The sequence below is a fragment of the Gambusia affinis genome, linkage group LG14 (genome assembly GCF_019740435.1).
Source record: "Gambusia affinis linkage group LG14, SWU_Gaff_1.0, whole genome shotgun sequence".
NCBI lineage: Eukaryota > Metazoa > Chordata > Actinopteri > Cyprinodontiformes > Poeciliidae > Gambusia > Gambusia affinis.
The window spans coordinates 612,730-639,058 of record NC_057881.1 but is presented as its reverse complement, the minus strand read 5'-3'; the positions used below and the strand labels follow the sequence as shown (position 1 = coordinate 639,058).

The 26,329-nt window shown below is 45.1% G+C and overlaps 3 protein-coding genes across 5 annotated transcripts; 1 reads left to right on the top strand and 2 right to left on the bottom strand.

Moving 5' to 3' along the window:
- The first annotated feature begins 663 nt into the window (after nucleotides 1-663).
- On the top strand, nucleotides 664-12,800 carry thrap3b (thyroid hormone receptor associated protein 3b). Of its 2 annotated transcripts, none has more exons than XM_044137731.1 (11): nucleotides 664-1,065; nucleotides 3,070-3,220; nucleotides 6,410-7,174; nucleotides 7,251-7,847; nucleotides 8,769-8,935; nucleotides 9,035-9,146; nucleotides 9,216-9,291; nucleotides 9,711-9,886; nucleotides 10,826-11,057; nucleotides 11,172-11,318; nucleotides 11,949-12,800. In XM_044137731.1, exons 2-11 carry the CDS (start codon nucleotides 3,099-3,101, stop codon nucleotides 12,174-12,176), a joined length of 2,622 nt encoding a protein of 873 aa, XP_043993666.1. In that variant the 5' UTR covers nucleotides 664-1,065; nucleotides 3,070-3,098; the 3' UTR covers nucleotides 12,177-12,800. The 2 variants fall into 2 exon arrangements, with proteins under 2 accessions (XP_043993666.1, XP_043993667.1); XM_044137732.1 differs by having other exon boundaries at nucleotides 674-1,065; nucleotides 3,075-3,220.
- eva1bb (eva-1 homolog Bb (C. elegans)) lies at nucleotides 11,417-19,509 on the bottom strand. Of its 2 annotated transcripts, none has more exons than XM_044137733.1 (3): nucleotides 19,296-19,509; nucleotides 17,084-17,180; nucleotides 11,417-14,356 (listed from the first exon to the last, which is right to left on the bottom strand). In XM_044137733.1, exons 2-3 carry the CDS (start codon nucleotides 17,148-17,150, stop codon nucleotides 13,932-13,934), a joined length of 492 nt encoding a protein of 163 aa, XP_043993668.1. In that variant the 5' UTR covers nucleotides 17,151-17,180; nucleotides 19,296-19,509; the 3' UTR covers nucleotides 11,417-13,931. The 2 variants fall into 2 exon arrangements, with proteins under 2 accessions (XP_043993668.1, XP_043993669.1); XM_044137734.1 differs by lacking the exon at nucleotides 19,296-19,509 and adding an exon at nucleotides 17,276-17,806 and having other exon boundaries at nucleotides 12,742-14,356.
- Nucleotides 19,510-20,433: 924 nt separating this feature from the next.
- lsm10 (LSM10, U7 small nuclear RNA associated) lies at nucleotides 20,434-23,176 on the bottom strand. The gene is made up of 2 exons (XM_044138301.1): nucleotides 23,047-23,176; nucleotides 20,434-21,073 (listed from the first exon to the last, which is right to left on the bottom strand). Exon 2 carries the CDS (start codon nucleotides 21,010-21,012, stop codon nucleotides 20,617-20,619), a length of 396 nt encoding a protein of 131 aa, XP_043994236.1. The 5' UTR covers nucleotides 21,013-21,073; nucleotides 23,047-23,176; the 3' UTR covers nucleotides 20,434-20,616.
- Between the last annotated feature and the right edge of the window lie 3,153 nt (nucleotides 23,177-26,329).

Below are 26,329 nucleotides of genomic sequence, written 5' to 3'. Positions count from 1 at the left end.
AGTTACTCCTGCTGGTTTAAGCTTTTGTCTTTGGATCTGAGCTGTTGAAAATCAAAAAGTTTGTTCCGTTAATTAGGATGGAACTAAATTGATATTAAACGAGTGTCAGTTATTTTGAACTATTCCTTTAATAACAGACTGCTGCATCCCAGGCACACAAAAGAGATTTATAGGAGATCCTTCCTCCCTGCAGCTGTCAGACTAATCATCACAGCATTTTTACGACCCATTATTCTGTTTTTGCTATTTTTTAAAATAACATCTCTGCGCCTACTGAATATCTGTTTTTTTCTAATGATATATTGTACTGTAAATAGCCTGTTGTCTCCTTAATGGTCAATACACACATTAAGTATTTAAAAGTCACCCCATCAGGATATTTTTTCTGTTTCTGTTAACTTAAGGGTATTTTTAAATTTATTATCTTTTATAATATAATTATTATTATTACTGTTAATCTTAATATTTTTACCCTTTAATATTTTTGTCTATATAGTTTGATGCTGCTGTTAAAGCTGAATTTTCACATGTAGAACAATAAAGGTTATGTCTATTCTACTTTAGTTTCTGCTTCTTTTGACCTGGCGTTTTTCAGACTAATTTAGCTATGTGACCGCCTGGTGTTTGGCACTAAAATGTCTCCGGTCTCTTTCTTCCCGCTCTGGTCGTGTTTCAGGCTGCGCTCACACAAAGTCTCGCGTGAATTGGCCAGACCGCCTGTTATCGTCAGCTAGCGTCAGTTCGCTGGTTCGAAGCCGTTGAACTTCGCTGCGAACAGAACCGAGCTTTTTGCTCCAATTTTCCAGCAGAGACAACGTTTGGTTTATGTTTATGGGCCGGAACACAGCAGTGGACCTCCGAGTTTCCTGTTTTTACTTTCTGCTGTTTATCGGGGCTGCCAACGGCTAACCCGACAGCAGCTAGCCCATTAGCATCTTTAGCTTCGGCTGCAGAGGAACCAGGAAGGAGGCGGCGGAGCTGCAGGCGTTTGGGCCCGAACCTTCCGCGGCTCCCCAGAACTCTCATCCGGATCAACAGAACCAGAACATCTGCAGAAGGAGAAAGGTAGAGCGAGTCTATTTTCTAGCCGGGCGAGCAGCTGGTTAAATTCAGAACCTGGTTAACATTGATCGGTTTAACGGTTAAAGGTTCGGCCGCGGAGATGAACAGAACTCTCTGGGGTGGATTTGGTTAATTTAATCTGGATTTGCTGGAATTTCAGTTTTTATTGTGGCACATTTTCCAGACTTTACTTCCTGTTTCAATGTGAAAAACTGAAAGTTGTAACTGATTTCAGGTTCTAAATGATTAGACGTTTTAAAGCAAATTTCTGAGCCAGTTTAGGTTCCTGGATCAGAACCGAAAGTTCTGACCCAAAACGTCTTGCAAATGCTGGCCTGGGTTGATGAATATTATGACATGTTTATAGTTGAGAACAAAGTCAGTTAATCTGATAATCCTGTTGTTCTGCTTAAACTTATACATTAATGCGTTTTGCTTTTAGTGTATGAACCGTTTATATGAAGACTTTCTGCCTTTAGCCTCGCTGGCTTTCAAATATGATCCTCTTTGGTTAAAGCTAGTTGTAAATATTGACTTGCGGACTATCTGGTTCTGCTAAATGAAACAGTTTTGACCAAAAACCTAAGCAATGATCTTCATGTTTGTCAGGAATGAAGGAAATAATGTTGATCAGGATCGCCCAACATGATCACAGTTTTAGGATCCAGAACTGGATCAGAATATAAACAGATTGAAGGTGAGATTATATTTCTAATTCCTGTTCACCATTTGGTTGGATTATCTTAGTTTGATCTGGTTTAAAACTGATCAGACTATAAACATAGACTCTGAATCTGTTTGGAAAAGGAGGCAATTCAAGATGGCTTCCTGCCACAAATCACTGAGAGGCAGTTCTGTTGGGTCATAAAGCCGTTTTAGATCCAACATGGCATTTCTGACGATGAAATGGAAAAAATCTTGCAGTGCTGCCTCTAAAACTGTGCAGCACTAACAAAGTCATTAATTTGTAGTTATTTTGTATTTTTTTTAATCATAGAAGCTAAGTGTTATTAGCAGATGTTTAAATTAGCATCATGTGACCGTTTAAATTTCATGAAAATCATAAAATTTAAACGTCTTCCTTCCTTCTGTGTACTGTATGTAAATATATGGTCTGTACTGATGGACAGAAACCGTTATGGCCGCCTGCTTGGTACATAGCAACTGTTGCTAGGCAGACCTAAGACAGAGGAACAATGCAGGCTGGTTTATGGGTCTTAAGGAAGATGAAGCTGCTGCAGCAGTTTGGTGTCCCTCACAGGAGGAATGCTACTTCCTGCTATTTCCTGCTACTTTCTGCTACTTCCTGCTACTTTCTGCTACTTTCTGCTACTTCCTGCTACTTCCTGCTACTTCCTGCTACTTTCTGCTACTTCCTGCTACTTCCTGCTACTTTCTGCTACTTTCTGCTACTTCCTGCTACTTTCTGATACTTCCTGCTCCAGGTCGGATGTAGAGAAGTTTCCATTTGCTTTTTAAATATCACTAAAAATTGTTGAATGTGAAATGATGATTACATTGACTAGATAATTAATCTCATGAATCAATTATTGAAATAATTGTAAACAAATTAAGTCTTTTATTAATTGTTAACTGGAATACACAGTTATTTCTTTTACTTAGATTTAGTTGCATTTTTTAATCTGCATAATGCCACTTTTTTATCCTAATAGATTTCTAAATGAATCTTTAACTGCAGCCTGAGATGAAAATAATCCTCCTTACTAGGAAATAAAATCATGATTCAGCACGATTGGACCTGAGTCAAACTGCTGATAGGATCAGCGTGCAGCGCAGCGCAGCATGTAGTGCTGGTGCTTCTGATTCTCCATCAGCCTCAGATTTCTTTCCCTTCCAGCTCCATCTGAAGGTTCTGCTGTTGGACCGGGTTCTGGTTAAGGTCTACTCTTGTTCCTGCTCCTCTAGCCGAATTGGATTGGACCTGGCCCCCCCGGTGCTGGTACCGCCAGTGTCACTCTCACCCTAATGGCTGTTTGTGTTCCTCAGGACAGAATTGACCCGGTCTGACTGCAGACATGTCCAAGGTTCTGGATTCTCCGTCCCGACCCAGATCACGGTCCAGATCCAGATCCAGGTCCTACTCCAGGTCCAGGTCTCGAAGCCACTCCCGTTCCAGATCCAGGAAGCGTCACTACAGGTAGAACCTGTTAACCGACCCGGTCTGGATCTCAGGACGGATTCACTGAGGCTACACACTTTTCTGATAAACCGGATGGCTTTATATGTGGAGGAGTTCTGATGGGCTGGTTCTGATCCGGTGGTTCTGTCTGCCTCCACGTTGGCTCTAACGGGTTAAACAGATCTTCACCTCCTGCTGGTCAATGATTGGCCAAACTGCCTAGTTGCCCTTTGCCCTCTTATCTCCCCCGCTGTGGGGGAGGAGGGGTGATTGGGGCCTTCATTGATCTTGTGACCTCATGATTCTGGAGAGTTTAGCAGTTAAACTGTCTTGGTGCTGTCTGAATTGTTTGAAGACCTTTTTACACTGATTTAATGGAAATGACATAATAATTCATGTGATTTCCAACCAAAGATAGATACACTTTATTTTCAAAAGAACATTTAACACTGGAACTGATAAAATAAACATCCAAAAATAAAATGGATTCTCAGTCTCCATTAACAAAAATGAATAAAAACACCAAAGTGTAAATAAATACTGGATTCAACCAAAAGAGTTCAGATTATGAAGTCTGTAAACCATATTGTCCTTCAGTAATCATTAGATTTAAATAGAGAAGATGGAACATCGACTACCTGATGCAATAGTTCACACTACACGTTAGTTCACTCCTACATTTTCCCCTTAAGACAATCTGAGAACGTTGATGTTCTCAGATTGTCTCTTGTGGTTTCATAACCGATCATCCTGTAGTGTGTGGTGTGTTACGGTAGATCGTTGTGGCGCTCCGATCTAAATCAGGGGTTTTCCCCACTGGGAGCTTAACGCAGCCTGTTGAATGTGACAGGTAGCCAATCAGAAAGCCGGATTCTCCTCCTGCTGTCTGAGGGGAAATTACAGAGGGGAATCCCAAACAGCTGACACGGAGCAACCCGAAGTCCAGCGGACATTGGAGATGATATGTGGAAACAACATTAATGTTTATAAAACATTTGGTGTAAAGAATATAGAAATGATGAGGGGAGGAGTTGGAGCCAAATTGGTACCAGTTGATGAACCCGGTAACTTTTCAGCTGTTCTTCGTTAACGTGACATAAAAAGGTTCTAATGATTTTCATTCAGTCAGGACGTTACGCTGACACTAGAGACACATGCACTGCAGGTAGATTGTAGTAAAGCATTGATTAATACCTGGTTTTAAAATGAGTTCACTGGACTTGTAGCCATTATTTTGTGCCCATTGTTGGACAACACACAGCCCGATGGAACCCGGTGGAACCCGATGGAACCCGATGGAACCCGATGGAGCCGTTCTACCTAGGATTTCTGTCGGCTAATGTGTGATCTCTCAGGTTTTGAAAATGGGCCGACAATCGGCCGACAGCTCTAAGATGGTGTAGTGTGAACTGGACATTACACTGAGGAAATGAGGAAGGGAGGGTCAGTGGAGAGCAGCGGAGTTGATACTTTTTTCATTCAGTGTCATCAACAGAAAGAGAAAAAGGCTGGAAGAGACGATAATTAAAATGATGTTGATAGTTTTAATTTATGGTGCATTAATTGATTTATTGTTTATGGCGACAGGCCTATTTAAAATTAATTATTTTATTTTTGTGAGGTGACCTTATGTACCCTGAAAGCACCTTTTAAATAAAATATATAATTATTATTATTATAAATACCTATACTGCTACAAACAAGGCCGTTGCCATGGTTATTTATACTAATTTACTGTAAGATGTACAGGCGAACCAGCAGCTGTTCTGCTTCCTGTAAATTAGGATTTATAAAGGCTTTATACATTTGGATTTTTTTGTGTGCTGCACTTTTCTAAATTTGTCTGTTTTAGTGTGAAAACTGAGCAGTGTTTAATACATGAGGCCCATGATGTTTTACAGTGCACATTGCTGTGGTGGCGCCTCCAGCTGGTCAGAGTGCAGAACGCTCAGAGTGTTTCATGAGTTCTTACTGAGCAGGTTGATGAAGGAACAAAACTCACAGATTTATTTAGGAAGGAATTTAAAAATAAATCAGGTTCGATCTTCTGCTCAGAAAACGGCAGGAAGGTTTATTATCCTGACGGGACAAACGTTCCCGCCTCCGCTGGTTGCTTCCAGTTGTTTCTTTCACACTGAGCATTTTCCATCTTCCCTCCTGCTGGTCTGAGCTTGTGACTTGTAAACCAATATTTTAGTAATGGAGATCCTATGGATAATTCTTACGATTAATCGAATAATCAAGTAAAAAACTTTTGATAAAATAAAACATTAGTAAATCTAACATAGCAGCAGAGTTATTATGGGACATCATCACCAGTCCAGTTTTTCAAATTTGAGCTTCCCTGATGATAACTTTCCTGTAGCTTAGAAAAGTAACTTGTAACAATAAAAGCTCACGTTCTAAGTTAACCTGAGGAAAAGTTATACAAAAATCTGATATTGTAGTCAATTTAATGATAAAGATGCAGGCTTATAAAAAATGTCTGTACTCCAGCTTTTAGTCAATTTAAATTCAATTTAGTAGATGAACTCTGACCTTACCCAAACATTTATAGCCTTTGTTTCCATGGTAGCGACGGGATTTGACTCCTTTGTTCGTCACAGAAACTCATCTACCATCTGTACCGCCGCGAGGGCGCTCCGCCGCGAGGGCGCTCCGCCGCGAGGGCGCTCCGCCGAGGGGGCGGGCGCTCCGCCGCCCATTTTAATTTTCCGGTTCTTCCGTAAAGCCTCACCTGCAGTGTTCAGTCTGTCAACTCACCTGTATAAATACTGCCCTGCGGAGAAAAGCTGCCGTACTTCAGGCATCGCGCCAGTTATTTTAAGGATGATTATTGTTCCCCCAAAAAACAACAAAAACCAGGACATTATCATCAATCAGTAAAATCCTCCCAGGCTGAACTTCAAAATTGGACGTTATGCTGCTAACACTTAGCTTTTGTCAACAAGTCATAGGCGGAAGTGAGAGCGCTGCGCATCGCAAATGACGACGCAGCTGGAACACGTGTGCTAAAGAATAAAACATAATTTAACAAAGCTTCGAGGCAGGTAAATTTTCCTCGAGGTATTTTAACAATAGAGACACTTGAATCACTTGAGGAATCGTTACAGCTCTACATTTGACCTGCTGGAGGACTTTGATTGGTCCGATCAGCTGAAGCGTGTCTGGTTGGTTCTGACTGTCCGTGTCTCATCCCGTTTCCAGCTCCCGGTCCCGTTCCCGCTCCCACTCCCCGGGCTACAGGAACTACCCGTCCCGGGACTACCAGGGCAACAACAGAGGCTTCCGGGGTTACAACCGCGGCTACCGTCGGCCGTACTACTACCGCGGCCGCAACCGTGGCTACTACCCGCGCGGCCACTACCAGAACCGAGGAAGAGGAGGTTACGGCTACAAGTCCAACTGGCAGGGCGGTGGCGGCGGTGGAGGCTGGCATGACCGCCAGGAGCACCATAGCCCCAGGAGGCCCTACTCGCGCTCCCGCACGCCCAAGAAACGCTCAGCAAGCCGCAGCCGCTCCCGCTACTCCGACCGCTCATCCTCTGGCCGGTCCCGCCAGTCCCGCCACTCCAGCTACTCGTCCCGCTCCCGTTCCCGATCTTCATCCCGACGCCACGACAGCAAAAGCCGGAAGAAGTCCAAGGACTCTAAAGACAAGCAGCCGGAGAGTCAGCCAGAGAAATCGGCAACAGCCGCCGACGGCACCGTCATCGCCAAAACGTCTGGCGGGAAGTGGATCGACTATGATGCCAGCCCCAAGCGGCGCAGTCCGGACTCCAAAATGGAGGACACTTTGGACCTGGAGGCCAAAGGCAGCGGCGGTCAGATGTGGAAGACTGTCGGCTCCGTTTCGCCTCCAGGAAAGAGCCCCTCCAAGTCCGGACAGACGGCCTCTTTCAGCGGCTTCGGCTTCTTCTCCAAGGACGACACCAAGGGAGACAGCACTGCGATCTCCGCAGCTTTTAAGAAGTATGTCCATTTCCAACATATTTTCATCCAATCAACTTCCTCCTGACTGTTGACCTCACCTGAGTCTCTGTTCCAGGTTCCTGGCTGAGAAGCAGCTGAAGAAACAAGCAGCTGAGAAGGAGAGCAGCAGGGAGAAGGACGCAGACCCCGAAAAAAGCTCCAAGTCCTCCGACATATTCAGCATCTCTGCGTCTCCGTACGCTGATCCTAAAGACGACAAGACTCTGCCCTTCTTTGACCCGGGGGAGGAGGAGTTCCTGGAGTCGCAGGGCCTGAAGGACCGGATCATCAACGAAGACGCCGATGGCAAACCCGTCATTACAGAGCGCGACATCTTCGGCAAATGGGGCGACGAGCCGAACTACTCATCCTACCAGTCGGCCAAAGAGAAAGGCCGCAGAGATGCAGAAGAAGAGGCTGTGGATGAAGCAGAGGAAGAGCTGTACCGGAGCCGCAAACACTCATCTAAGAAAGAGGAGAAGTCCAAGAAGAAGGAGAAGAAGGAGAAGGAAAAATCCAAGAGGAGCCTGAGTCCTCCGATGACATCCAAGGAGAAGGAGCGGCCGCTGTTCCCCGGCGCGTTCCCCGCTCTGGAGCCGTCTCCTCCGCACCGCCTATCCGCCTCCAGGGAGGAGTTCGAGCTGAAGATGAGCTGCTTAGAGGAGACGGCCAGGTAACCTCTGCTGCCCCTGCAGGAGAACAGCAGCATTACAACACATTGAGACTAGACTCACATCTAGTTTCCTGTACAGTTGACACACTTTAGAGAAGAAACAAGGGAAAAATCACAGAATGCATCAGGTTTATGAAATATTTTATAAAGAGCTTTAAAGGACAATCCGAATTACAAATATGTTTGTTTTTTTTAAAAGAATATTACATAAAAGTACAATATTTCTCACCAGTCATCTCAGAAAGTGACAGGTCATTTTTATAGATTCAACACAGTAAAAGATTTCAATCTTTCATTTCTTGTAGTTTTAATGATTCCAGGTAAATTCATAATTCAGTGTCTCACATTGACTGCAATTAAAATTAAACTTAAATCAAAATCTACTTCCAAAGATGTTTGGTGCAAACCAGCATTTTCTGGTTTCCTTCTGTTGTCATGGTAACTTGGACCACATCTACTCACCTTGGAGCATCAAAATCTACTTTTAATTGCTTTTTCAGTTGGCTGGATACAGGAAGTGTTTTCAGATGAAGACTGAGCCACAACCTGTTTCTATTTCTAAGTTTAATGAGTCGGACCAGAATGATGAAAACTGGAAGCCTTTCATTAACACGGAAAACCTTTGAAAGTTTTGGATCCATGCTTCTGTTCCTACAGAATGAATCTGATGATTTGATTTAAATAGTTCATGCTTAGTTTATTGTTGAGTAGATTAAAATGTTTTTGGTGATTTTAGTTTTTGAACGTATTTTCTTGGTCCTTTCCTTGATTCTCCTGGTTAAAGCTCAGCAGCTGAGGTGAGTTTCTGTTAGAGACTCTGAATGTTGACTTTTATTTTCTGTCAACAACATGAAATAAATCACTGTGATGACTTTCACGCTCTGAGTATGAATATTGTGATGTTTTGTTGTTTCTCCTCAGCTCGTCCGTGTCGAAGGAGCGCCTGGCGCAGCGCGACCTGCTGCTCTCCTCCAAGAAGGATCCAGAGTTTCGCTCCATCTTCCAGCACATCCAGTCGGCCCAGCTGCGCCGCAGCCCGTCTGAGCTTTTCGCCCAGCACATCGTCTCCATCGTTCACTACATCAAAGGTAGCGCTGGCGGCGGCTCGGCGGGGCGCTGGCGGTGGGGCCCTCCGTCACTGTGTGTGTGTGTGTGTGTGTGTGTCACTAACTGCTGTGTGTTTGCAGCTCAACACTTCCCCTCCTCAGACATGACTTTAAGTGAGCGCTTTGCCATGTACCAAAGAAAAGCTGCAGAGGCAGAAATGATGAAGCCAAGGAAGAGCCCAGAAATCCACAGGTGAGGCTCCGCCCCCTCACCTTTGACCCCACCGCCGCCCCCTGCTGACCGCTGCTCTTCTTCCCACAGGAGAATCGATGTTTCCCCCAGTGCCTTTAAGAGGCACCCTCACCTGTTTGAGGAGGTGGACGAGTCGAGCTACAAGGTGACGAGCGTTTAGAAATTTGCCGTTGTTGGAATCTGAGGCAGTCCTGAGCAGCAGTGTTCAGCTTTGTGCTTTTCTTTCAAAGGATGCATATTTCTATATCAAAAGAGCCCAAATGTGTTTAATAAGTGCCAAGAAAGCCCCAGCCTATGAGATATGGTAATTGATTGGGTTTAAACGAACCGAGCAAAGGCTTAAAGGAATTATGAACCAGATCAACATCAGTGCCTTTACCTTGTAAGTATTTTTCCTGTCAGAAAAACCATCCAGCCTCAAACTGACAGTGTCACTTTGTTTCTGAGCTACTGCATGTTTCTGCCTGACAACGTTCAGATTTACTGCATTCATGTGATCATCAGTCCCACTGCGGCCGCCGCTAATGGCTAACGAATAGCCGCTAACCGCTCTCCTCCCTGCAGGACAAACGGTTCAAAGGAGACATCATGGACCTGCGGCTGGATATTGAAAGACGAAAGAGGTTTGCTGGGAAGGAGCGCGACTACAAACGGGACGGAGGCCGGAGCCCCGCAGGCTCCCGGGGGCCCAGCCACGAGCGCTCCTCCGACAAATCTGGGAAGCACCACAAAAAGTCCAAGTAGGTCCCGCTGCTTTGTTCTGCTGCTCCAGAACCAGAACCAGAGCAGGATCTGGGTTCAGCTCAGATGCAGCAACCAGGAACGTTTGATTTCAGATCTGAAGATTTTCCAAAGCTTTGAAGGTTCGGTCCGATCCTGGATCAGAACAATCATGAATATAAATGTCATGTTTGGAGGGGAGGAGGTGTCACTGTGTGTGTGTGTGTGTGTGTGTGTGGGTGTGTGAAAGAATCTGTTTCTGTGTTTTAATTAAGTGTTCATAGTTCAGATTTTATTGTTAGCAGCATAGTTAGCATTGTTATCATAGAACTGTTAGCATTGCAGCAGTTAGCATGAAACCGCAGCTTTTTATTCTTCTTTAAGGGAACCTTAATATATGATCAGAAGTCGACCAATCAGCTCAGAGTCTGTTTTTTTTCAGGACTTTTGTAGAAATGTTTTGCTCTTGGCGCCGACCCTAACCCACCTGGCTGCGAGTTCTCCATCCTCCATTTTCATTTAGTGAAGCGTTCTCTCGGTTTTCAGCCTCTGGATGGCGCCGTTTTCAGATATTTAATAATCTCTGTAGTTATTTAGGGTAAAGATTCCTCACGGCTCAGAAGAGTTCCTGTCTCAGAGCGAATCGCACTATTAGAGGAGAAACATTCTTGGATAGAACTGCAAGCTGACCAATCACACAACGTCAGTGTGAACCGCCATTACTGCTGCCTGTTTGGATCAGAGGAGACGTCACACTGTGTGAGATAGAGCTGGGATTTAATGGATACCATGTTGAACTGGCTTAGATTTTAACGCTAACAGCTAATGTTAGCATCATGAAACAGCAGGATGTTGATCCTTACTTTAACTGTTCCAAAGCGTTGCCAGTGTTCCCCGACAGCTGAAGGGAGACATGGAGGAGTGTAACCATGACGACAGCTGCTGGTTTGTTCTCACAGGAAGAGTAAGAAGAAGCGTGACCGCTCTCCGTCCTCCTCTTCCTCCTCCTCCTCTCCGTCGCCTTACCCCCCCCCCTACAGAGGGAAGGAGTACCTGGCGGAGGGGGCGGAGCATCTGGAGGAGGGCTATGGCCCCCCGCGCTACCCGCCGCGGGACTACGGCGGCCCCGCCGACCGGGGGCCGCGGGACTACGAGGGCCACTTCCCAGACAGAGGAAGAGGCCGAGGATTTGTAAGTTTCTCCGATGATGAAGATGAGAGTCAGGTTGAGCTGGAGGTGATGGTGATGATGATGATGATGATGACGATGATGATGATGATGACGATGATGATGATGTTCTTTCAGTTTCCCAGGATGAGAGGAAGAGGCTGGAACAGAGGGAATTATCCCGGGAACAGCAACGGAAACCCGGCCAACCTGAACGCTCCGGTGCGCCCCCCGGAGGAGGACTGGGACCCTGAGTACACCCCCAAGAGCAGGAAGTACTACCTGGTGCGTTTCCTGTTTTTACAGCATGCTTTCTGTGGTGGCCAGCAGAGGGCAGCAGAGAGCTTTAATCAGGAACCACAGAAACAGAAGAAACGTTTCTGTTTGTTTTTCTTCTTAAGGTTTAATTAAATGAATCAGAAATACAAACATTTATGAACTAAACAGATTTAAAACCAGGCAGCCTCAGAAAATATAACAATCTGCAGCGACACTCTTTACTCTGTTTATATGTGAGACGAAGCCACGCCCTCCACCTCAGAGACACCTGTCAGGGTCCAGGGTCAAAGGTCAGGGCTGCAGGAGGGGCTGAGTCGTTTGGGGGATTTTGCAACACTTTGTGTTATTTATAAGCATCACAGTTTGAAGCTAAAGCTGTTTGTTTATCTGCTTCTGACAGCAACAGTCAGGTTTGAGATCAACACGTAGCTCTGAGCTAGCTGAGTATTTCAGGGCAAACTAAATATTTAGCCTCATAATTAAATGCTTCGTTTGAAGCTAACATTTCTAATGAATGGTCAACATGGTTAAAATTTGACTGACAGGATAAATAACCCAAATTATTGCTGTTAAGTTTTTGTTTAATTTTTTTAATCCGGTGGTCTTCTTCACCTCCTCCTCCTCTTCCTCTTCCAGCACGACGATCGTGACGGAGAGAAGACCTGGGTGGAGAGCCGGGGCCGGGGGCGGGGCTCCTTCCCGGCGCGGCGCGGCCGCTTCGTGTACCGTAAGGGTGGCGGCGGCGGCAGCCCGAAGTGGGCCCACGACATGTTCCAGGGCGGCGAGGAGGGCGAGCTGCCGGACGACGCCATGGAGGCGGAGCACAAGGAGCCCAAGGCGTCCGGCGACGGGACCCCCAAGTAGAGGAGTCATCTTCTAGCTAACGGTTGACCTGTTTCTGTTTTTATGTCTTTTTAAGGGAGAACTTTAAGCTTCATGTTCTGCAGCAAATCAAAGCGTTTTTGTGCCTTAGAGGAGAATAAAAGCTGCTGACGAATGAAAACGCTGTTCATGATTCTGTTAGCACGGCGCCGCTCAGCGGGACCAATCAGCAGTGACCCGGGCGCCGCCGACACCCTCTGTGGTAAAATGACCCAGATCCACATAGGAATTTATCTGCTGTAGAGATTTAGCTTAAAGTTCTGGTGAGATCTTGTTTCAGACTGTTTGGACCCAACCTGCATGTTCTGAACCAACCGTCTGACATCTGCTTTAGCCTGAACCTTTTTTACTTTAAACTCATTTGTTTTATTTTCAATAAAGTCAGTCGGGACGTTTCTGGGTTTCCTGGTCATTTCTAGAACTTCAGCTGCAGGAGGAAAATCTGGATTCACACTGTCGGGTCAAATCACATTAAACCCAGAAAATGTTCCTGGAATAAAAAATCATCTTTATTTCTGTAAACCTGTTGATTCACGTAGAGGTTTGATTTCTGGAAAGTTTTTATTAGAGAAAAGTCAGAAAAACAAAATAAAACCTGGAAAATTCTGTTTCCTGAGCAATAATTGTTTTTTTTCCTGTTATGTGTGTGGTGCTCGTGCACGCTCACGCTCACGCTCCTGCAGCTTCCCATGACGGACAGGAAGCTGCAGGATGGTCTGAATGAGGAGCCGAGAGAACCGAGTTCAGAACCTTCTCGGTCTGGAAAACAAGTTCTGGTTCCAGACCGTCATCTGCTCCGTTCGGGTTCTGTCTTTATCCTGTTTACAAAAGTTAGAGTAAAGTAAAATTTGGAAAAGCTGAAGGAAACCGGAAAGCTGTTCTCTGAGGGGGCGTTTATGAAAACTGAACAGAAATAATCTGGATTATCAGCCTGTCAGAGAAAACTGGGGCTTAAATTCTTACCTAATATTTTCTGCTAGCCAATTAAATATTTAGTTTACAAATTAAGCTACAGAGTAAATATAGAGTTGGAAGCTAATTAATTAGCTTGATAGCAAAATATTATTTCTCCATGCTAAATATTTAGCTTGCTAATTAAATATTTAGTTGAAACTTATAAATGAATGAGAAAAGGTGAAAATATGACTGAAAAAATTATCCTCCATTTCCTGGATATTTGCTGTGAGACCCAGAGGGTCCTGAGAAACATCCGGCCCCGTCTGGGCCCCGGTGGGGGGGGGCCCCGGTGTTCGGCCCAGTCTGGGCCCCGGTGGGGGGGGGCCCCGGTGTTCGGCCCAGTCTGGGCCCCGGTGGGGGGGGGCCCCGGTGTCCGGCCCAGTCTGGGCCCCGGTGGGGGGGGGCCCCGGTGTTCGGCCCAGTCTGGGCCCCGGTGGGGGGGGGCCCCGGTGTTCGGCCCCGTCTGGGCCCCGGTGGGGGGGGGCCCCGGTGTTCGGCCCAGTCTGGGCCCCGGTGGGGGGAGGCCCCGGTGTTCGGCCCAGTCTGGGCCCCGGTGTTCGGAACACAGGAAGTGATGCTGTAAACAAGAAAAACAAACTGCAGTCCGAAAGTTGTTTACTCCAGGAAACAGTTTCAGTCTCACTGCAGCAACAACAGCAGAAGAAGAAAATCGTTCTGGACCCTGGGGGTTCTGGAGAACTTCATCTCCAGAACAGAACAGAATGGACGTGTCCAATTGTCCCGGTTAGCGTTAGCGGATCATTTTTGGCCCGCTTAGCATTAGCGGTAATGGACCCGGCCGATGGTTCCTGTCCCGGTCACCATGACGTCCGGCTGTCCGTTCCTCCAGATTTCGCGGACGATCCGCTCCCGCTCCTCCAAGCGTCGGGCCCTTTCCAGCTCCTCTGCGGATGTGAAGACGTCGAGGCTCCTCAGGGTCCCGTTGGACTGGCTGCTGCGGTCACTCAAGGGCCCCAGCGCCACCTTCCCCTCGGACTCCACCCCGTCTTCCTCAAACATGCTCTCTTCCTCGTCTTCCTCCTCTTCGTCGCTGGACTCTTTGAGGTGCCGCCTGTCGGGGGACGGAGGAGGCCTGCGGTGGCGCTGGGACCTGCAGGCGATGGCGGCCACCAGGAGGCAGAGCGCCATGAAGAGTCCGAACGAGACACCCATCATGAAGTAAAGAGCAAAACTCTCTGGATTGGCTGAAACCCAGAGGAGACGACAGGTAAACATTCGGATCAGAACCATGGTTTGTTCTCAGATACCGTCTCTTTAAGAACTGCTCTCTCTGCTCTGATTGGTCAGACATGTTGATGTCATAATGGTCAGGAAGTAACAATGAGAAGTTTCTACTCCAGAGAAAGTGATTCAGTCTTTTCAGAACCTGCACAACGTTTCTAGACTTTGGAGTTCTGTAGATGTTTCACATCTAGAAGCTGACAGTAATTCTGAACAAAAGAAAATTAAAACAGTAAAAACTTTAAAGGTTCATCTAGTAACAGAAACTTGAACTCCATTCTGGAGCAGAGAGTCCAGCTGCAACGCTGCAGCCAAAAACTGACTTACTGGAATCATTTAGTAGGAAAATGTGACATTTTCAGAGTCCTGGTTTTATGTTAATTATGTAATAATGTCACAGCTTCAAACTAATTATTTTAATAAGCTAAATATTTGGCCGCATGTTAAATACTTAGCTTATGTAGATGCTAACTACTGAGTTGGATTAAATAATGATGTTGCGAAATGAATATTTATTTTAAATATTGAAACTAAATATGTAGCTCAAACTGTTGGAAATGTTAGTTTAATTAAGCTCGTTTAAATGCTATTTAACTTTAGTGCATGTTGAAATGTTAGAAGGATTATGATTGTTTTGAGTTTAGGTTAGATTTACACTCATGGTTTAACCAAAACATAATTTAATCAGTAGAACATTTTTTCTAGATATAATGATCATGATTTGATTAAAATTAGTCTAATCAGAAGGTTGTTTGTTTTTGTTGGGTTTTTTTTTTTTACAGTAAATCACATTCCTAATTGTGTATAAATCACAAATTTATCTGAAATATTTTAGTTCAGGGGGCTGCACAGTGGTGCAGTGGGTAGAGCAGCTGCCTTGCAGCAAGAAGGTCCTGGGTTCGATTCCCGGCCCGGGGTCTTTCTGCATGGAGTTTGCATGTTCTCCCTGTGCATGGTGGGTTCTCTCTGGGTTCTCCGGCTTCCTCCCACAGTCCAAAAACATGACTGTCAGGTTAATTGGTCTCTCTAAATTCTGTGAGTGTGTGTGTGAATGGTTGTGTGTCTCTGTGTTGCCCTGCGACAGACTGGTGACCTGTCCAGGGTGACCCCTTGACCCCACCTCTGGAGAGGAACCAGCAACCCTCCTGACCTCATTAGGGACAAGGGTGGATGGATGGATGGATGGATGGATGGATGGATGGATGGATGGATGGATGGATGGATGGATGGGGTTAGGGTTAGGGTTAGAAATTAAAAAAATACTCAAGTTCACCTTCCCACTGAACCCACTGCATTATATACTGGGTTTGACCCCAGGAGACCATACTGGGAAAAAGGAAGTCCAGTTACTACAGATTCTGCTACTAGTAGCAAGAAAAATGAAAACTTTGTCTTGGCTCAAGCTTTTGCCTCCCACTCTTCAACAATGGCAAGAAAGATGGAAGAATGTGTAAATAATGGAAAAGATAACAGCAAAACTTCATTTAAAAATGGACATTTTTCTGAGTGTTTGGACCCAGTTATTTCCCACTTTGGATGGTCACTCTGATAAAGATGCTAAGTGTTATAAAAAGCTGCTGGTCCCCTTGATATGTCTCTCTCTTTTAATGAAAGACACTGGATTTGTACATCTCTCTTTCATGTGAGCCCATGAAAACCTCTCAAAGAAATGTCAATTTCCAAAATGGACTTAAATGTTTGCTGAGTCCCCCCCCTTTTTTTTGTTTGTTTGTTTGGTTGGTTTTTGTTTTTCTTTATGTAAGAGGATGCATAAATATACATATGTATGTGTGTTGGATTCATAATAATCTTAAATAAAGAATGTTAAAAAAAAAAAGAAAATATTGAGTGTAACAGATGTTTTGGAATTGAAATATGCTCATGCCTGAAGATATTATATGAAACATGCTAATTTTTATAATCAAATCTGTTGTTTGATGCCCTGGATCAGAGGTCAGAGGTCAGGAGAGCTCTTTGGGGTCAGGAACCAGTTTGAGGCGGTTTGAAATGAAAAACACAGATAGCTGATGAACTTTGGTCTCGTTTTCTTGAGTAAAATGTTTCTGTATGAAATGAACATCTGTTGTTGGTGAGAGCAGCTCTGGGTTCATCTCTGCCTCAGAAACACCTGCAGGGTCTCTGGCTGCAAACAGCAACATCACAGCTGGTTGAGCCTAAACTACGTTAGACCATCAGACAGTAGAAACTGTCTGAGGCCATTACTTGATATAAAAGTAATGGAGCTGAAACAGCCAATCAGATCACTGGTGGATCCGTGAACTGACACTCTCTGTCTCTGTATTTTGCTTTTTTTTCACAGGTATTAATGTTGAGCTGTCAGTGTGATTTTATCCACTTGATTGTGTGAATAAATTCTGGTTGATTGTGAAGTTGAACAGTGACTGCAGTCTTTGGGTTCAGGGTTCAGGGTTCAGGTTCAGGGTTAGGGTTCAGGGTTCAGGGTTCAGGGTTCAGGGTTCAGGTTCAGGGTTAGGGTTCAGGGTTCAGGTTAACCCTGGCATTAACACACCTGGGGAGACGAGAGAACGACGAGCAGCAGGTAGAAAATGTCTCGTTTCTCAACACAAACCAAAATTTGCCGGCATGCTAAATGGAGCTAACATTTAAACGTTTAGCTTATTTAGCATGCTAACCATCTGGACTGAGTGAATATTCAGCTTCTCTCTGACCTTTGATGTGAGCGTAGGCGGCCATGCTGTTGCTCAGCAGCTCCATGTCTGCCCTCACCGGATCCATCCGGGTTCCCAGCCGGTCCAGAACCAGAACCTGGAGGAGTGCAGAGATCAGTGCATGTAGGTCCAGAACCTGCTGCTGGTTCTGATGGGTACCATCCAGACCCAGTCCAATTTGGACTTCCAAACCTTTCAGAACCGAATCCAACAGGGTCACAGGAAGCTGGACCCGACCTGGTCATCATTCTGATCCCTTTTCCAGTTTTTCCACAATCCTAGTTTAACTTCCTGGTTTCTGACCAATCAGAGAGCAGAGCTCATCTCACCTCTGATTGTTTCTGGAAAAACTGGACCTTAAGATCCACTGAGATGGTTCTGATGTTCCCTGATTAGCAACATGTTTACTCTGTGACTGCAGCTGAAGTTCTGGATCAGAACCGGATCGAAGCTGAGCTCTTTGTTTGGGCCAACCGGGCCTTCAGGTTCTGATGGTCCCACGGTTAAAGCCGCTCCCTGGAAACATGATGACGTTGTTTCCCACGTTGGTTCTGTTCGGGTTCTGGTTTCAGCAGTGGGGAGCGTGGGAGCTGAATGTTTTCCTTTCTGATGCCGTCTCCCTGGAGACGACCCCCGACCCCCGCTGCCCTTCCCACCCTTATCGCCCTCAGACCCTCAGCGCTTTAAAAACTTTGGTTTGTTTGTTTTTGTCGATAAGGCTGTGGGAGCCGCCATGATGGGAACCAGTCAGCCCAGCGGAACCAGTCTGCACGGCCCATTAACACGGCCCAGACCCAACATCATCAGTGAGTTCAGACGGCTGCTTCAATCTATTAGCGGCTGAAAGCTTCAAGCAAGTTCTGCTGGGAACCAGAACCATCAGAACCAGGTTCTGGACCAGATAAACTTCTGGATCAATGACATCACCTGCAGCCTGGATGTTCTGGGCGGATTCACCTGATACCATCTGGAGACCCGGCTAAAACCTGGCGATCCGAAGGGGCTAAATCTGCTAATGTGTTAATAGTTTAGCGCTTCGGTGTTTTTGCTAACTTTTTATATGTTTAGCGTACTTAGCTTCCCATAAATAAAATGTTCTGGATAAATTCTGAAGCTCTAATTTACTTGCCGCTTTTGTAAACTTTCAGTTGAATAAAATTAAACTTCTGCATTGAAGTTTTGGTCAAGAATCCTTAAAGCTGATGGAGTTTATATTCATGCTTTTATTTTGAAGTATTTGAATACTGTTTCCGCAGCAATTATACTTTTTTTCTTCAAAAATATTTCAAACCCGAAACATAAAGGAACAAAAAAAAGTGGACAGTAGAGAACAAAACATTACTGAACAAATGATATTTATTCTGAAGTTACTGTCCACTATGAAATCATTAGCCTTTTAGCTAGCTGAACTAATTGTCATAATTAGCGCGCTCGGGTTAGCATAGTGAACTACATAGAACCAGCGCTGTTATAATTAAATTTGAAAATGTAACAAAAAAGCCCAATTATTAAATGTTCCTCTAATGATAAATTTAAATAATTATAATTTAATTTAAAGTAAACCTGGCCCAGTCCAGCCGTGAACCAGCGGTCTCAAACGGACCCGATTCAAACAGAACATCAGAAATTAGACTTTAAATTACCATAAAACCAGGTTCTGTTAACGGACCGGACCGACCGGACCGGACCGGCTGGGAAATCAACAGGAGACAGACGGCCGAATGGGAAACATTTCTGCTGATATCTGGGAAGATGTTTAAAATGTCCAGAGGTTAGAAACCGGGCCAGACGGTACCGGGCCGAACGGAAGCCAGTTTTAGAACAAATTACAGAGTAGAAGTAGACAGAACCAGAATCCGAAGCTGGTCAGTTAAAGCTGCAACGCATGCCTCATCTGAACTCTCCACAGGTTCGGTTCATTTTTATCATCTGATCATGTTCTGACCCAGTTAGGTTCTGTTTAAACCAGTTGGTTCCTGTGGGTCTCCAATGAGTTGACTGGAGCTCCAGTAGAACCCAACCGGACCTCTTCTCAGTTCTGGAGAACCAAAGAACCGGAGAGGTCCAGTTGTGTTCTGGTGACTGAGCCGGTTCCTCTAAGGTTCTGGAGAGATCTGGAGTTCTTCAGGTTCGGATTAAAGCGCAGGATGTTCCCAGAACCGCATGAGCCCAGTCAGGGTAGAACCAACCCAAATCGCTCCTTCTCACTCACCTGGTTTTGATGGAGGTCCAGTCCGGTTCTGACCTGTCCACTTAGAGAAAAGAACCGGGTCCAGAGCTGCAGAGAAAAGTTTCTCCTAGTTGTCAAATTGAGCGGACCCTTCAAAATAAAAGCTTCAAACTGCAGTCTGTTCCCAGTCTGTTCCCAGTCTGCTCCCAGTCTGTTCCCAGTCTGTTCCCAGTCTGCTCCCAGTCTGCTCCCAGTGCTGCTGCTCTGCTTGGGTTGATGGGTGGGACAGGAAATAACTGGGCGGCTGCTGGATTTTCTCTCCTGTTTTATTTAGACAGAAGTAAAAGGTTAGCAGTGGCGTCTGACACGGATTTATGATCCTTACACTGAGGATCATAAATCAGTCATTAATGTAACACAGATTAAAATCATTTTAAAAATTACCATATGCACACACATATATATTCATTTATGTGTTTTTTTTATTGTTGTTCCAAATTAAAACACCACAGGCGACGGATGGATGGGAATTCATTTAGAAAACTAAAAAATGTTTTGACAGTAACTGATTATTCCTAAATGTTGGTAAAATAAATATTATGATTTTTTTGTAGCAATAAAAAAGTCCTGAAAAGAGATAATAAAAATACATTTTGGGGAGTTCTTACCAATGAACATTTGTTGTATATAGAAGAGATAAAGTGTCCTAAAGTTTGAAATACAGTAAAAAGTTCTGCATGTTCAGTTTAACTCACTGTGTTGCTTAAAACCTTTAGAAAAATTTGAAATGTTTTCGAGCTTTTAGTTATTGATGGGAGCAGATCACACAAATATGAATCTATTTGTTATTAAACGTACACACAGAAAAAGGAACCGAGATATCAGATATAAGTTTATTCTTCTTTCTAATTATTCATATAAAAGTAAATATTTTGTGTTCTGGTTCTGCAGAACCTTTTCACGTCCAGCAGCTCAGGAACCGTTAGAGGATCAGCTGATGCTCATCAGGAAGCTGCGCCTGCACTTCCTGCTTTTGGAACGTTCTCTGGTCCGCTTGGCGTTCACTTCAACCAAACCCAGACCGAGGTTTGGAGGACCAGAGGTCAGAGGTCGATTAGCATTCACACCTCACCAACCGGACTTTGACTAGACAAATGGACCAGAGTTAGGTTCTTGAAAATCTGGATTTTTGGAGAGTTTTATTATCAATAACAGTAAAAAAAAAAAACAGGCAGTTTTTAATCAGAACCTGGTTGTGAATCCTTCCAGAAGTTCTGGTTTCGGTCCAATGAGAACCAGGGATGAATAGTCTTCAAGTCCGAACAAGGTCACCTGGTAGAACCGGGTCTATAGTGGAACCGGGTTAATTGGTATTCTTGCAGAACTCTCTCCTCCCGCCGCCTTGGCTGCCAAAGTTCCGGACCCTGTGGATCCGGGCCAGCTGGTTCTGGACGGTCTGCAGGATGTCCACGCGGTCGGGTACGTGCACATAGCGCACATTGCGCCCGGTGACAAAGAGCTGCTGCAGACGCAGGGCGCGGCCCCGCCGGTCCCGGAAGACGACGTCCTCCAGCCGGACGTTCATGAAGGCGTCCACGCTGAGGACGCGTCCGCGCGCCGTCGACTCGTCCCGCAGCTCCACCGTGGTCACATGACCCTGCAGGCCCTGCAGCAGAACCACCAGGCTGTTCTCCGCAATGGTCCGCTCCCGGATGGAGCCCGCCGCATCGCCACACGGGCCAGGGTCACCGGGGTCCATGGAAGGACACGGAGGTCAGAGTTCAGGAGGATGACCCGGTTCTGAATGGAAATCCTTCGACCTTTCAGGATCAAAACCAGAAACATCTGAACAAGTTTGGTGCCAGATTTTACTTTGACATTCCAGCTGCAGTGTTTAACTTTGATAAAATGTTTTTACATGTTAATCTAGTCTTATGAGACAAATAATCTGAACAGATCAACCTCCTCCCTGAGCTGCTGTTGCAGGCAGAGCCTCACCTGTCATCATTTATTTATTTTAGTTTATTTTAGTCATTTTGTACCGGAGAGGCTGGTGCATCAAACAGCAGCTGTCATGATCCCAGACATTGAGACTCCACTGCAGAGAAAGAGACGGTAACAGCGAGCTAGCCATCGAGCTAACCATGGAGCTAGCTGTGGAGTTAACCCTGGAGCTAGCCATCGAGCTAACCATGGAGCTAGCCATCGAGCTAACCATGGAGCTAGCCATCGAGCTAACCATGGAGCTAGCCATCGAGCTAACCATGGAGTTAACCATCGAGCTAACCATGGAGTTAACCCTGGAGCTAGCCGTGGAGCTAGTCGTGGACGTCATTCAGAGGTAATACATTAACTTGACATTAACAAAAACAAAGCGGGACGGATCATCCGGGAAATAATGGACAGAGAGAGACTGAGTAAAACTACCTTAATGACGGACAAATTCTGGGATTTATTATGAGTCTCTGATTATTTCCAAGCCCAAATGAGGAACTTCATGTTCAAAAACGAGCCCAAAAAGGCGCAACCCGCCACTCATTAAATTTGCAAGCGACTTTAAAAAAAAAAAGAAGAAGCTCAAAGCCGCTTATAATAATCGGACTTGGCGACAGAAACTCAAAATAGTTCCAGTTTTTCCACCAACAAAATGCGCATCTCCCTCCATTGTTTACATTTCTGTTGCATAGAGACGTCGGTCACTCGACAAGACGAGTAGAGGAAATACAATTAAATAACAAAAGAAGATAGTAACGCACAGTGATTTTGATAAGTAACTGTAATCTGACTACTGGATTTGAAATAGCAACGCGTTATATTACTGGTTACTGAAAAAAGTGGACCAACGTCAGTAACACGTTACTGACATCACTGCCTAAAACCAAACTACTGCACCATCATACTACTGAATGTCCTGCTCTCTGTGTGGGAAATTTTTGAGTAGTGTTGTTGTTGTTGTTGTTTTTTTGTCGCGTTTTCAGTTGCTATGGCAACGAGTCTGCGCTGCGCTGATACACAGGGCGAGAGAGAAGTGGTGTCGAATTGTACTTTAAAAGATTTTCCCTTTTCTGTGGAGCATAGCACGAAATTAATAATATCTACATGTCCACGTTTGAATAAAGTAACGGAGTTATTGTACGGCGGCAGCGCGGCTAAGGATGACATGTTGAAGAATAATCTTTTTGCCCTCCATGTTGTCCGCATGCGCGAATTTTCCTTATGTAAACAATAACATGCAGGGGGTCTATATTTGTAAATCTGATTATGATTAAATCAGAGCCTCACCAGCTATGAACCTCACCGCACGTCACTGATATATATATTATTTTTTGAATTTTTTTGCAAAAACGTGAAAAAGTAAAAGAACTTCGCCGAAACACGTTGTTTGAGCTTTCACGGCGTCCGTAGTTCTCTGGATAAGCGCTGAAAAAGCGCGTGCTTGTTATGCGCTGATAACGAAGGGGAACCGTATCTGATGGGGAAACGGGAACCGACGTAACACCGGAACCTCTCCGGTACCGGAGAGGCTGGTTCTGTACAGCAGCTCTGGGCTCATCCTCAGAACCCGGAACCGGATCGCTGAAGGTTCTAGTTCTTCTGGACCTTGTTCAGAAACTGATTCCTGTTCCAGAACCAGGACCTCAGCGGTTTCGACAAGATTCAGTTCTGACTGCAGTTTTTACATTTGGATCAGAACCAAGCAGAACTTTTAGTGATCCTGGTTTCTGCTGAGACGGGTTTTCTGCATGTCTCGGTTTTGATCCAGATCAGAACTGAAACCAGTTCGAACTCCTACCTGAACTGATGGTTCTTCTTCTGGTTCTACTGGACCTTCTTCTCTTCAGTCACTTTGTATCAGATTTAAATTCCTCACATCGGTCCTGTGCCGCCGCAAATAACAAATGACGCACAGCGTGATGACGTAAGATCCTGTTATTTATCCGGTTCTTGTGGCGTACTACCGCCACCGCGTGGTGTAATAGCAAACTGCAGTCTCTATTTTAGTTTAAAAGGCTGAAATGGTTCGGCCGAACACATCCAACAATAATCTCCAGCTCTCCCCGCGTTTTCTACATCCCATAATAATAATGATGATCCTCCTCTCTGATTCCAGAACCTTCAGGATGGAGTGATTACAGATTATTCAACTGTGGTGGTTTTTTAATTCTATTTTCAGATTAACTCTACCTGATCACGTGATCAACTGGATTTCACTGAATGACTAGAATTAAATATAAATCTATAATTAATCGGATTTAATTTCTCTCACTCTGCTTTTTTCCTCTGCTTCCTTTTTTCCCATCTTTGCCCTGCTCGCTCTGCTATGCCTTCTGTTTTTGTGCTGCTGTTTTGGAGCTTCTCTCTGCACTTCCCCCAAATCTACAAATTATGGCTCTGGTTAACTGATTCCTAAGTCATGCTATTAATCAAATTTTCCCAACAAGATGGCACAGGAGAGTCCACTTGCCCGCTGGGACCCACCCGGTGGGATACACTTTGAAATGCCTTGCTGCTGAAATGTGCTATACAAATAAAGTTTGATTTGATTTGATTTGATACATCCTGGATTTATTTGGATTAGTGAAAACAAGATTTCTGCTGTTTGGAGCTTGCAGATACCTGCCAGACTGACATGGTGTGGGACAGAGGCGTAGGTTGGATGCAAATTTTTGCAGGAAAACTTTGGATGCTAAAACACACTAGCAGGATGGAATCCATCTTGGAGAAGTTGCTAGTTTTGGCCCGGTGGAACCGACCATGCTAATTTGGATGATTGGAATTAACAGAGATGCACCGGTTGAGACTCTAGGGCAGATGGAAAGTTTAAGTCCGCACGATGTAAACAAAATTTGTTAATTCTGAATCTGGCACCTCTGACGGTGTCTATCAAATTTCCTGGAGTTTAGGTAAACAGCCGCTCCCTCCCTGGACTCACCCATGCAACCATATGGCTGAACTCTCCAAGGATTTTCTCTTAGATAAAGCCATCTTCACGAGACAATCATGCATGGTTACTGAGTGGTAAGGTCCTGTCATGGACCTTACTAAGCTCCGCCCACAACCGACCCATGTGACCACGAGTCTCACGTTGTTTCTATGGAAACATGACTCCATTAGTGCTTCATTTCTAGCGGATTTTCACAACATATCAGCTACTAGAATGGACAGAGGAAATAACAAGTTCATGTCATCAACTGGGAGGAGGTTACTGGTTTTTCAGTCACAAACTGGTTGAAAACCTGAGGCCAGCAGGTGTCAGTCGGTTATGGTAGATCTGACCTTTGACCTCAATAGGAGGAACCAAAGAGCTCTGGAAAGGTAAAGGCAAATCTTCTGAAGCTGGGATATAATTCATTTAATTTCACATAATTAGAAGCCATTTGTTTGTTAACCTTTAATGAAATCTATTTGTTCTACTTGATGTTTGTTATGAATGACATATAATCACAAAGGAACGAGGTAATTAGTCCAACGTTTAGAAACTACAGCGGCTGTAATGAGCCACAGCAAAGGTAAACAAAGGTAAAATAACCCGAACAGGTGATCAACGCAGAACCACTCCTACCTTTTTACTTACTCTCTCTCTTTGTAGTTTAAACACACCTGTTACCATGGCAACCGCCTGCGCCCCACAAGACAAGCAAAGATTACGTCAAAAACAAAACATTCAGTCCGTTATGAGATCAAGTTTATTTCTGGATTATTAATCGTTGGTTCCCTGAACACAGTGATGTTGACTGACCAGCTGTACTTGGTGCTAGAGAGGCTAACAGGAGGAACAGTTTAGTCCAAAACCTTTTCTGTTAAAATAAAATCTTCAGTGTGAGTCAGATACACGTTGCATATTGATCTGTTTAGCTAACGTAAGACTGTAGCAGACAGGCTACAAGGTGTAGAAGTTGTATCAGTGCTGCTTTATGCTGTACTTAGCTAACAGGAAGCTGTTTGTGAGACGGCCAATCACGTGACCACGTAGAATGGGCATCAGCCAATGAAAAGCGGCCCTGTGGTAAGGTCCATTAGCTCATGTCTTTGTAATATCTGAAATTTGCTACATGTGTATAATTTATCTTGATATGTCATTTCTGCACTGTCTGCCTCTTAGCCTTATTTAAATTTATAACTTTCAGAAATTGTAGAGTACTCACTATTTGACCAATATTATACCTTTTAGATTATTATGCAGAGAAACTTCTATTAGTTTTTTTTTTATACATCCATCCATTTTCTTCCTCTTATCCTGGTCGGGTCGTGGGGTCAGCAGTTTCAGAAGGGAGGCCCAGTCTTCCCTCTCCAGTCTCTTCTTCCAGCTTCTCCAGGAATCTCAAGGCGTTCCCAGGCCAGCAGAGAGACATCGTCCCTCCAGTGTGTCCTGGGTTTCCCCTCCTCCCGGTGGGACATGAACTCCTCACCAGGGAGGCGTCCAGGAGGCATTCTGACCAGATGCTCCTCAACTGGCCCCTCTCGATGTGAAGGAGCAGCAGCTCTACTCTGAGTCCCTCCTGGATGACTGAGCTTCTCTCTCTAAGGGAGAGCCCAGACACCCTGCGGAAAAAAACAATTTCGGCCGCTTGTATCCGTGATCTCGTTCTTTCGGTCATGACCCAAAGCTCATGACCATAGATGAGGGTGGGAACGTAGATCGACCGGTAAATCGAGAGCTTCGCTTTTTGGCTCAGCTCTCTCTTCACGACGGACCGGTACAGCGCCCGCTTGACGGCAGACGCTGCGCCAATCCTCCTGTCGATCTCCCGCTCCCTTCTTCCTTCATTTGTGAAAAAGATCCCGAGATACTTGAACTCCTCCACTTGGGGCAGGACACCCCCCCTGACCCGGAGAAGGCACTCTACCCTTTTCCAGCTCAAGATCATGGCCTCGGATTTGGAGGCACTGATCACCATCCCAGCCGCTTCACACTCAGCTGCGAACCGCTCCAGCAAGAGCTGCAGATCACGTCCTGATGAAGCCAAAAGAACCACATCATCCGCAAAAAGCAGAGATTCAATCCAAAGGCCACCAAAACGGATCCCCTCAACACCTTGGCTGGTCCAGAGATTCTGTCCATAAAAGTAATGAAC